This window comes from Rattus norvegicus, chromosome 16, assembly GCF_036323735.1.
Source record: "Rattus norvegicus strain BN/NHsdMcwi chromosome 16, GRCr8, whole genome shotgun sequence".
NCBI classification, from domain to species: Eukaryota; Metazoa; Chordata; class Mammalia; order Rodentia; family Muridae; genus Rattus; species Rattus norvegicus.
Genome location: NC_086034.1, coordinates 77641532 through 77653789, shown reverse-complemented (window position 1 = coordinate 77653789; position 12258 = coordinate 77641532). Strand labels below are relative to the sequence as shown.

The 12258-nt window shown below is 41.7% G+C and overlaps 1 protein-coding gene across 2 annotated transcripts in view; it reads left to right on the top strand.

Moving 5' to 3' along the window:
* Positions 1-11903, top strand: part of Agpat5 (1-acylglycerol-3-phosphate O-acyltransferase 5) — a 46262-nt gene extending 34359 nt beyond the window's left edge. For both annotated transcript variants that reach the window (NM_001134744.2, NM_001399425.1), the window contains exons 5-8: positions 1037-1127; positions 2958-3119; positions 4449-4572; positions 6689-11903. In NM_001134744.2, the coding sequence (NP_001128216.1) occupies positions 1037-1127; positions 2958-3119; positions 4449-4572; positions 6689-6914 (603 nt within the window). In that variant the 3' untranslated portion in view covers positions 6915-11903. The remainder of the gene's footprint in view (positions 1-1036; positions 1128-2957; positions 3120-4448; positions 4573-6688) is intronic.
* Positions 11904-12258: the final 355 nt, after the last annotated feature.

Sequence of the window (12258 nt, the reverse complement as noted above, 5' to 3'; positions counted from 1 at the left end):
TCACGAATATGAGGCTGCTTAAAGTAAGTGATGTAAAATACACTGGGGCACTTTATAAAATGGAATATTGTGTGAGCTTTTGAAACACAAGTACTAAGTTCATGATCGGTTTTCAAGTAGATACACTGTTAGCTTCACACTGCTAGATACACACCTACAACATGTTAGCTTCACACTGCTAGATACACACCTACAACATGTTAGCTTCACACTGCTAGATACACGCCTACAACATGTTAGCTTCACACTGCTAGATACCCGCCTACAACATGTTAGCTTCACATTGCTAGATACACGCCTACAACATGTTAGCTTCACACTGCTAGATACACGCCTACAACATGTTAGCTTCACACTGCCAGATACACGCCTACAACATGTTAGCTTCACACTGCCAGATACACGCCTACAACATGTTAGCTTCACACTGCTACATACACGCCTACAACATGTTAGCTTCACACTGCTACATACACGCCTACAACATGTTAGCTTCACACTGCTAGATACACACCTACAACATGTTAGCTTCACACTGCTAGATACACGCCTACAACATGTTAGCTTCACACTGCTAGATACACGCCTATAACAGTTGAAAACTGGAGCTTGGATATCTTGAGTCCACTCTGTGTATTTAGACAGACATGTAGCAGATCCTACTAGTATGTGTGGTTAGTATTTGCTAATAGAATTTTAATGCAAAAGTAAAATGTCATGTTTTATTATTGGGAACCAGAGGGGTTAGTCGTGCCCAGATTTTAAATTAGTGGCTATTATTATTAGAAACAGTTTTAGTATTTTAGAGATTGGCTTCACCATAAATGTAGAGCTGTGTTTTATTATAATCCATGTTTGGTTGGCCTTAATTTAATCTCTGCATTTTGGTTAATCTGCTCAAAGTGAAGGTCATTTATACATGAATACATATTTTCTCACCGTAGGAAATATACCTCAACAATAACAGAGCTCGAATTGCTAAATTGGTGGTAAAAGCAGTGGACTGATACAAACTAAAGTTTATTTGTGCCCACAGATGTATCTTGTGATTTTCCCAGAGGGAACAAGGTATAATGCAACATATACAAAACTCCTCTCAGCCAGCCAGGCATTTGCTGCTCAGCGGGGTACGTAGAAATGTGACTGTATTCAGAAAAACACTTTGTTTCCCTTAGAGTCTTCCTAAAGAATATGCGTTTCATATAAGAACTAAATGAGTGTCTGCTCTTTTACAGAGTTAAGTATACTATTATTAGTCTGTGTCTGAGCGGTTAGAGTCACAGCCTTGCTAGGGCACATATCCCATGCTGTGACCCGAGTTAAAATGTAAGTAAGTGATAATCCCGAGAAAGTCACTTCTGGCGAGACTCAGTATACAGGCTGCTGCGTAACATAAACACACGTATGCGGAGGTATATGTAGCACATATGTAAACATGGGATATGCATCCTAATCAGAACGTGGAGGTCAGAGCCCACTGCAGGCAAGTCTGTCAGTGATGCTGAACTAATGCTGAGAGGTAGAAAGACCAAGAAGATTGGATTGGCTCACTCTGCAAAGGTCAGAGCTCACTGCATGCCGTAGCTTGTGTGTTCTGTCTCCCTTTTGATGCAGTTTTCTTTTTTATTAGTTTTAAAATTAGCCCATAAAATATGGGCTCATTATGGTCATTTGCATTCAAGTCCTTCAAGTCTACACCCAGGAAGTGTATAAATACCCTAGGAAGGGTCAGTCAGCTTCAAGTTTCAGGATAGTTAGTGCCACATCAGGCTTCAGAATTGACAGTACTTGGTCAGGCTCATATTCATTCTGTGTGAAGACTAGAGGAGGTCATGCTGTCTGACTTAGGATGGAAGTCTCCTTCTGAGCAATCATAGAAGGCCTAGGTCTCAGTTATAAGCATACTGTCTGGTTACAATGAGCAGACGTTAATAGACTAGGGTTAGCAGGTATAGACAGGCAAGAATTTGCTGTCGATCTTTCCCCTCATATGTTGACACCACATCTAACCTGCTTTTTGAGCATCCAGTCCTAATAATCTCATAAAAATACTGGTTGAGCCAGAAACGGTGGTGCAAAGCTATGATCCCAGCTCCTGGGATCTAAGGTGAGAGGATCATAAATCCGAGGCCACCTTGGGTCTGCTTAGAGAAAAAAAGAAAAAAGAAAAATCTGGCCAAGGTAACATGGAGCCTGGAAGTTTCACAGTTGAAACTTCTAGAAGATCACTAGAGATGGCCTCTAGTGCCGAATGACTTAGCTGACCAGAAAACTTTCCCAACATGGTTGACTTTTCAGACTTCAGTACAAGTTTGTAAATAAATTACACTCCTTTTGCCCTGGGGACTGGACTCAGATATGTGTGTGGGAATCATTTTCTTTCCCACACCACCCTGCATGTTAAAAATTCTTCCATAGATAGTCCCACCATCCTGTAGCTGTTCTTCCTTATGTAGCCACTTTCCCTGGAGGGAGGCAGTACAAACTTCAAACCAGGCTCTCCCTAGTCACTGTTCATAGCATATCGCAAGACCTAGTGCTTCCTGTGAAATTGTAAGTACATCCTGTAGGCCAGGAGAGGAAGAAGCGGAAAAGGAAGAGGGTGGAGGGAATGCTGAATCCTGTCCTAATAAGGACTGCATGCTTAGCAAGACACTCTTCTGTCATGTCTTTCTTGCCAGAGCTTACCAAAGAGAAGGCTGCCACTGGGTCATGAGCTTCCCGAGGACCAGCCTTCCCAGCTTGTGGCAGGATGTCTCACTCACGTAGATGTTTAATGGGTACTTATTTAGTGGGCTTTAACCTAGGTAGAGATGGGAATGTACAAGAGCATTCTAGGTGTGGGGCTAGGGCATTAAACTTTAATTCCTGGCTATTTATGGTAGTTGATAAGTAATTTAGATGTTGATTTTAGTGTATTCCTAATTATGACCACACTGAATCTATCTGCTTTCTAGGCCTTGCAGTATTAAAACACGTGCTGACACCAAGAATAAAGGCAACTCATGTTGCTTTTGATTCTATGAAGAGTCATTTAGATGCAATTTATGATGTCACAGTGGTTTACGAAGGGAATGAGAAAAATTCAGGAAAATATTCAAATCCACCATCCATGACTGGTAAGTCCATATTTCCATAAAAGCTGAATGGTGTAGGTAAGATGTAAACTCTTGTTGGTTTGTTTGTTTTTTAGTTTTCCTCTGCCTGGTTCAGTTTGGTTTTCAATAGAGGGTTCCACTATGAAGCTCTGGCTGTCCTGGAACTCGCTATGTAGATCACACTGGCTGTGAGCTCCGTATACCTAGCCCCACCCACCCACCCACCTACCCACCCCCTCTTTTCATATTTTTTGTTTTTGCCTTGAGCCTTCTTTATAGCATGTCTGGGAAGGACATTGTCATTATTTATAGGAAGAAATGTTGCCTTTTCCTGACATGCTAGATTTTAACGACTCAGGACCATTGCCTTCGTCATGGGACCAGAGGGCTGAGTGGGAATGGTTCGGGTAACTGTAGCCACAGACCCAGCATCTGAACATGGGGACAGGTGAAAGGGAGTGACAGGAGACTCTGGCCCTGGCAGAGAAGAGAGATGGTATTTAGTAAAGAGGTCTCTTTGTAACCCAGTACTAAGGAGGCAGAGGCAGAAGGTCATGGGTGCCAGGCCAGGCTGAACAGCAGTAAGACTCTAATCAGAAAGTCCAGGGCTGGGATGAAGCTCAGAGGACACAGGGTCCTGGATTTAACCCCCAGCAACAACAAAGCAGGATGAGGGGTGCACAAAATCCAATGCTTAATCTTAGAGACCCCTGTACAAATCTTACCACACTCGAGTTTCTCGGACAGTAAGTACTCTCCAGACATTTCAGGTGAGGCTCTGCTCCTAGTGAACAGGAGGCCCAGAATATTATGTCACACTGACAGTGTGGTGGAGGACACGTTCTAAGGAGGAAGACATTTCCCTCCCTGGCCCTGTCCACTCCTTCTGTAATGAGTACTTTTCTAGTGCTTATCTTCATTTGCTTGTTAACCTTCAGGATATGAAGCAGTTTGATGGTCAAACCCAGCCAGTTTTCTTACATACTTTGTGGATGGAATTGGCTTTGACAGTAAATGAAGAAAAGCACTAAAGTGTTAAAGATTTTAAATACTTTACAAATGAAGTTTGATGGTAGTACACAGAGTGATAGGTTTCATACTGAGTTTTACATACCTAGAGAAAGAATGGTTGCTTCTCCAAGGTCAACTGTTAGAAGCCAGTGATGGCCAACATGTGGTTAACAAGAGTTGTGTGCTAACGAGCTTTTAATTTCAGCTTAATACTGCAAATCATAAGTTCATAGCTTTTATTGTTTTCAATATTTTAGTCTTAATGTTTCATTTTTATTTTGTTACTTTATATAACCATGACGTCTAAGTAGTAAGACATGAAATCTTCTCCTTTGTTAGAGTTTCTCTGCAAACAGTGCCCAAGACTTCATATTCACTTTGACCGCATAGACAGAAAAGAAGTTCCAGAGGAACAAGAACACATGAAAAAGTGGCTTCATGAGCGCTTTGAGATAAAAGATAAGTAAGTGATATCAGCTCCAGCATTTAGAAACTGCCCTTCAACTAAATTCCACTATGTAACCAGCTTGAAGGAGGTGTTTTTATCTTCATTATTTAGGAAATACTAATCAAATTTGCATAGACAAGACTTTATATACTTAATATGTAACATGTTTAACGCCACATTGCCCTCCTATAACAGTTGAGTTTAACATTCTACATCAGTTTGACTGTTTATTTATGTTCAGTGACAGCTCAGCACAGAGGATGCTCTTATTCCAAAGTTGATGGCGAGGCTGAGTGAAACTAAAGCCTGTATTGTTTCAAGAATGCACATTGTAACTTTTATGAGTCACTGTAAGAATCATGTCCTGGCGACTTACCTGCCATAGCTATCACCTGGGCAGGAGGCTGCTGTGTGACAAGATGAAAAGAGCCTTTCCTCTGCCGCTGCACTGAGACCACAAGGCTGTGGGTCAGAGACTGAAGCACAGTGAGCATGACAGCCAGGTGTTGTGGGAAGGAAGGGGGTTGTTATTTTCATGATGAAATTGTGTCCTTTCATGAGTTAGTAGAAATGATTGCAAGTACAGTGGGTTGAAAATGAAGCTTCCTATTAGGTTTGTGCCTTGTGTTGTCGCGTGTTTGTACCTGATGTAACCTCTCAGCCCAGCAGCAGTTCAGATGACTTTGATGAACATGCAGAAGACCGACGTATCTTAGTATGAAAATGTCTTCAGAAAGGACCAGGCAGCGTCTGATCACAGCCAGTTCACACACACTGTTGTTACCTCAATAGAAACACTGCCTGTGCCTCTGTTTCCCGCCCTGCTGCTATAAGGTTATGTGCTTACACCCTAGGAGAAGATGAGTGAACTGCCCTTCTTATTTGTCTTGGCTGCTTTTATAATTTCATAAGAACTTTTGGTAAGGGTCTTTGTCACTGGTCTGTTGCTGTGAAGAGACACCTTAACCAAAGCAACTCTTCTGAGAGAAAGCATTTAACTGGACACTTCCTTACAGTTTCAGAGGTTTAGTCATTACCATCGTGGTGGGAGACACGGGGCATTCAGGCAGACATGGTGTTGGAGAAGTAGTTGGGAGCTACATTCTGATCCACAGGCAGAGAGAGGCAGACTGAGCCTGGCCTGGGTTTTGAAACCTCAAAACCTCTCAGCCCTATCCCATATCCCCACCCCATAACATACTTCTTCCAACAAGGCCTCACGGTCTAATCCTTTTCAAATAGTCACCTCAGCAGGAAGACTCCTATGTCGTAAGACTTTCCTTTGTTTCACTTCTCTGAAAGCTTATTATTGTGCTATTGGATACCTGGCGTCATGCATGCTAAGCAAACATCCTACCGCTGAGCTATAGGCTCAGCCTTCTTCATTGACTTGTTACAGAGTGAGAGCTGTGGGAGGAAGAAGAAAAGCTGGAAGATCATCAGTCATATGACTAATGTTTTTATAGCCACTTACAGATGGAAGGTTTAAAAACAAAAAATGAAGCTGGAGCCATCATGGCTCAGCAGTTAAGAGCACTGGCTGCTCTCCCCGAGGGCTCAGGTTCATTTCCCAGCACCCACGTGGTGGCTCTGACACCCTCTTCTGGCCTCTTTGGGCACCAGACACAATCATGGTATACAGACATACATACTAGCAAAACACCCATATACATAAAAGTATATAAACATATCTTTATTTTAAAAAAATCCCCACTGGAGAGATGGCTCAGTGGTTAAGAGCACTGGCTGCTCTTCCAGAGGCCCTGAGTTCAATTCCCAGCAACCACATGGTGGCTCACAACCATCTGTAATGGGATCTGATGCCTCTTCTGGTGAGTCTGAAGACAGCGACAGTGCACTTAAAAAGATCCCCAAAGTCCTCATCAAATATCTTAAACCCTGTATTTTGAGTTTCATTTCCCGTGTGGTAAGGGCGTAACTCCATGCCAGTACTGTGGTGAGGGAGCGCCCTGCTGTGCCATCTCTGACATCTGCACTCATCCAGGGTTTCTAAGGAGCTATACTTGTCCAGTAAATAGTCGTATCAAAAAGATGGTTCTTGTTTGTTTGTTTCAACACCAAAATGTCCAAAAGTAAACGTACCAATTCTGTTGTCTCGTTCTGGCCATAGGTTGCTCGTAGAATTCTATGATTCACCAGATCCAGAAAGAAGGAACAAATTTCCCGGGAAACGCGTTCACTCCAGACTGAGTGTCAACAAGACTTTACCGTCAGTGTTGATCCTGGGGAGCTTGACTGCGGCCATGCTCATGACGGAGTCTGGAAGGAAACTGTACATGGGCACCTGGTTGTATGGAACCCTCCTTGGCTGCCTGTGGTTTGTCATTAAAGCCTAAGCACGTGGAGGCTGCAGTCACCGTCTCTTACCGATGGCCGCACATTGCATCACACTGTTTCCTGAGTTAGATACGGATGACTGAACACTGGATGAAGTGGCTGACCACAGCCGACATGCATCTGACGGGGCAGCACATGGCTTTTCAGCTGCCGGGCTTGCTGGACACATGGGAGCCGAGTGGAGCTTATGCTGGGGCTCTTCTTTTTTTTTTTTTTTTTTTTGGTATGTTTTCATGAATCAGTGTCTACGTGTAAAGATGATCGGATGCTGCCTGTGATTTTGATGGCTGTATTTTAACATTAGTTTGCAGTGTGTTTCGCTATATTGGTTATCTTCCATTTGACTACTTGGCAGCTCAGACTCTTAATACTAAAGTATTTTATATTTTCAAGCTATGTGATACTGGGTTTTTTGTTAATATCTGAAAGTCAATGAAAGACACTGTAACAATGCGCTAAGATGTTCCAAGAAAAAGGTGAGACGTATTCATAGCGGAAAAGATCTGTCTAGTGTATATTTTTATTATATTGCTCTATTTAGCTAATTTTCTTTATATTTGCAAAATAATGAACACTTCTAATATTTATTAAAATGTTTAATTTGCATACCCCCTATTCTGCAGAGGATAACGTGTCAAGTGTCAGAATAGACTGGCAGCTCAGCTCTGTCTCCTTTGGCAGAGCATTTAGTAGCCCAGCCTCCGAGCGATTCTGTTAGTGCCTCCCAGTACCTGTGCCATTAAGTACTTATAAATGTAAGGGGCTGTTACCTTCATGTCAGATGGACGCCCACGGAGCTGTAAGGTGAGAGAAGCCTGCCAGCATCCTGTCTGTCCTAGCACGTGCCTTCTGCCCGGCTCCCTTTGCTTTTGGCACTGCGTTTGGTCTGGAGTGTGGACGCCCATGGTTGTTCGCTGTCTGTTCCAGCCCTGACTCTCAGGCTTGGGGTCCTCCAGTGGTGCTGTTCATTGTTGGGATGCGGGCAGTGCTGCTGGGCCGGGGGTGAGCCTCCTTGGCTACTGCAGAAGTATTGTACATTTGTTTATGGCAAGAACCATCAGGATTGGATAAATTTGTTATTTCTCTTTGATTTCCATGGAGCCACACTATTGGTCCATGTCCCCTGTGAACAGAGCTACCTTCCAGGACCAAATCACACTCTAAAGTGTGATTTGCAATATTTCTATGTTGTAATTTAAGCGTAATTGCCTACTAGTCATTGAAGGTAACATTTCTGCAAACTTCATACAGATTTTTGTCACAAAATTACTATACCAATGATCTAGTTAAAATAGACCAATTGAATCATAATAAATAATTTTTTTTTAAATTGAGGGAAAATTTGCCTCTTGTTTTTTTAAAACCAGAGAATGAGCTATTTCAAACATCTGCGAAAGAGTCATGTGCTGTCACTTGTTTTCTATGTGTTAGTATGTATATTCATGTATAGATATGTATATTCACATGTGAATACGTGAATATAGCAGCCTAAAAACAGACAAGCTTGTGCATCATGTTACTATGCTGATGGTAATGGTTTTTACCTGCAAGGGGAGGTTGAGAGTGGTTTCATGTCTTTGTTAAATACATTTTTTCAGCAGTTCTATTAGAGCTTACTTTGACCAGATCAAACTAAGTGCAAGTTCTGAGACTTTGAATATGGCTGAGGTCTAGAGGGACAGTTCAGCAGTTAAGAGCACATGCCACTGTTGCAAGGGCTTCAGTTCCCAGCACCCACATGGAGGCTCACAGAAGACGATAATTCTAGCTCCATGGAGTTGGACACATCCTCTAGCCTCCGTGGGAATCTTACACTCTTACACACACACACACTTTCTCTCTCTCTCTCTCTCTCTCTCTCTCTCTCTCTCTCTCACACACACACACACACACACACACACAATCTTTAAATATCATGGATGTGCTGTATATTACACTTTAAGAGACAGAACCATTGGAATTACATGGACTGTAGCCGATTCTTTTCTAACAGGGCACAGTGGTCTGCATATGATCTCTTGAATATTAGCACTGTGCTTACTCTCTTCACAAGTAGCCTATCAAATGTGGTAGCTGGAAATACATTGTATCAGAATCTTTGAAAAATTAGGAGCGTATCCTAAACATGTTAATTTTGACTTGACATTACTATTTTCTGAAATTAACTGTCTGTGATTCCTTCCACATAGTTTATGATTTTATTTGTGTTCATCTTGAGTTACAGCTTAGGGACTGCAGTCGTTTTCATTTGTCAGACTGCCGCCATCAGTGTGCATGCTTTTATGCTCTTCAGAAAGGGCACTGGGATGAAAGTGAGAAAACAATAAAGTCCTTCTCTCTCATGTCTGTGTTCTCTAACATTTCACAACTCAGACTCACCCGCTTTCCAGATCAAAAGGTTAGTGATTAGCCCCGGAAAGCTACAATATTTTTTAAATATTGAGCAAAGTTTAAAAAAATACATTGGAATACCCCAAATTGTGAAGCGATGCAGTAGTCAGATTATCTAAGCTAATTTGCCTACTTTTGGGATGTGACACCTGCCCTCCCAAGGCTTTCCCCAACCCTGGAACCTTTCAGGTTCACTTACCAAGGCTGGACGTGAAAGTGCCAGCCTGGCCAGTTCTTAGATGCTTCGTGGCTTCCATATTTCATTTCTACTTTTTTCACTTAGATCAGTGTCAGATTTTCTTTAAAACTTATATCTATTTTTTTCTTTGTCATATTATATGCTTTATCAATCAAATGACCTAACTAGGTTAGCTATTAAATCTATATATTGAAATCTGCCAAAATGTGGGCATAAATAAACTGGCTCCTAATTGTGTACCAGATCTACATTTGAAAGGACAGAAATGTCTCACAAGATGGTAAGGTCAAATGTAAAACACTAAACTTTAACCTCATCAATTGCTTTTGAAGTGTTGACATTAAAGACTGAGTGGTTGTGGAATGTTAACATATCCATGGGCAGGCTAGTGTCTCCTTTTCTTTTTGTCTTAAGACTAAACATTGGCTGACTTAAAATATTACCAGTTCTATTCCGTTTGCATTATAGACAAAATACGTAACATTTAAGCATTGGTGTGAAAATCAGTACTTTCATGAAACTATTATTTGGAATATCCAGATGCTTTAATATTATGTAGGTAAGGTATTTGTGTGATTGACTGAATTTAAAATCTTTTATTCATACATCATGGATAATAGCTGGGAGTTGGCGACACATGACTGCAATCCAGGCACTCAGAAAACTCAGGAGGAGAGCTCTACATTCCAAGTCAGCCTGGTCTACGTTCAAGTTTCAGACTATCCAGGACTCTGTACCAAGACTTCACCCTGCCCACACAACAAAAGAGGTTAAATAGAGAATCACTTGGAATTCAGTTGCAACATTTTTTGTTACGATTTCATTTAATGGGCTGGAGAGATGGGTCAGCAGCTAGGATCAGAGTTTGCTCTTTCAGAGGATGGATTTCATTTCCAGTACCTGTGGGGCAGCAGTAACTGAAGTAACTGTAACTTCAGTTCCAGGGTATCCAACACCTTCACACAGACACACGCAGGCAAAAGACCAACATGCATAAAATTTAAATAAATAATTAAAATTATTTTTAAGTTTTTACTTGACATATTTTTAGTTTGTGTATGCTGAGGTAGATCTGTTGCTCTTGACAAACTGAGTAATACATGGAGTTTATAAGAGGTCAGAGATCTCAGTTTCAGATAATGTATTTTGGTTGCTACCCAAACAGAGAAGTTCCTTGGAAGAACCACATCGCATAGAAAACTGATATCAGCTCAGATACCCAGTACGTGATCAGACAGGCCAGTGTTTTACCTGGACTAGTGTTTTGTCGTATCTGAATAAATAAATAACAGACATTCTACAATTTTATAAGTCCTCATATGGAAAATAAAATAGGGAAGCCATTGACATAATCTGTTACCCGAAGTGATCAAGAAATTAAATTCCAAAGTAACCAAGAAGTGCTTGGTTACTGCTATTTCCTATGTAGCTTCAGAATAAATTCCGATAGTGTTACTGGGTTCACCGGTGCTTTATAATCCGGAACAGAGGGAAAATACGAACCTCAATTTTTTTTTTTTATGAGAATCTGGTGACAAAAAGTTGCATTGTTTTATTAAGTGTTTTATGTGTATGTGTCTGGTTTGTTGCCAGAAGCTACATTATTTCAGATGTGTGTTTTGTTTGAGACTTGCCGAGTGCTCACTGTTTACCAGCCTGGTTCGCCATCCAACCTTGGACAACTTTAAATAAAGTGTGCCCCGGGTTTATCACCTGCTACAATGTAAGCCACAGTACAGGCGAACTAATTCAGGTAAAGCAGCAGATGCAGAGCATAGAAAGAATGTAGCCAGTGCTGACTCAGGTTCTGTCTTCATAGATGATGTTCAGGTCAGATGAGGGTTTGGATACATACAGTCTAGTGATGGGATGCCATCCAGCCCTTTCCTGTTTGACAAGGAGACAATGGGGTATGGACGTGGATAGTCCTGGTTATGGTTCCGATTGTAGGTTTTGCTTAAAATTCAGATCAAGTGCTGTGGAGAGATATGTCTAGAGAAAGAACATCTCCATTATATGTCTCATGGCCTCTCAACTGCTGCATAGAAGCTGGATTTTCAGGGCTGGGGGCAGGGTCTGAGTACTCTGTGGGAATGTCTGAGGGGTTCCTCCACACTGTGGTAAACTTTAGACTAAGTACTCTGTGCTGATGTAACCTTCAGGAGGATTCATGTCAGAGCTTCCCTTTACTTCTGTAGTCAAGAGTGTATTGAAGGAGGAATGTACTGTGGGAAGGTCGGTGTGGTGACTCCATGGAGTGTGGGGTCCTATATGTAAGGTTGCACTCGGTTCAGCTCTACTTGTCAAAAATAATTTGTTCATTGTTTTCTGATATATACTAGAGTTCAGAATTGTCAGAAATGTTCATTATTAAACATTTTTCCTTGTTAACGTAAAATCATGCCTATATTGGCTTCTATTCTATGCCTGCATGAGTTTGTGGGCATCTAACACATTTCTAGCTGTCTGAGACCCTCTTCCTTCTGTTTTTTTCACTGGCACTGTCTCTTCAGTCTGTTACAGAAAGAGCAGAGAAAGTTCTTCCATCTCCCAGCCCCTACCCCCACCCACCCACCCCCCATCTTTGTGCCCTTGCTGAAGTAGAAAACAATGGACAACTGGTGTGGCGACCATCTTTTCTCTGTATACTAGAAATGAGTCATCCAAGTTACATCGAAGAACTGGGGTGTCTGTCTGTGTCTGTCTCCCCCTTTACCCCCTTCTCCTAGAAAAATTTGGTTGGTTGGTTGGAA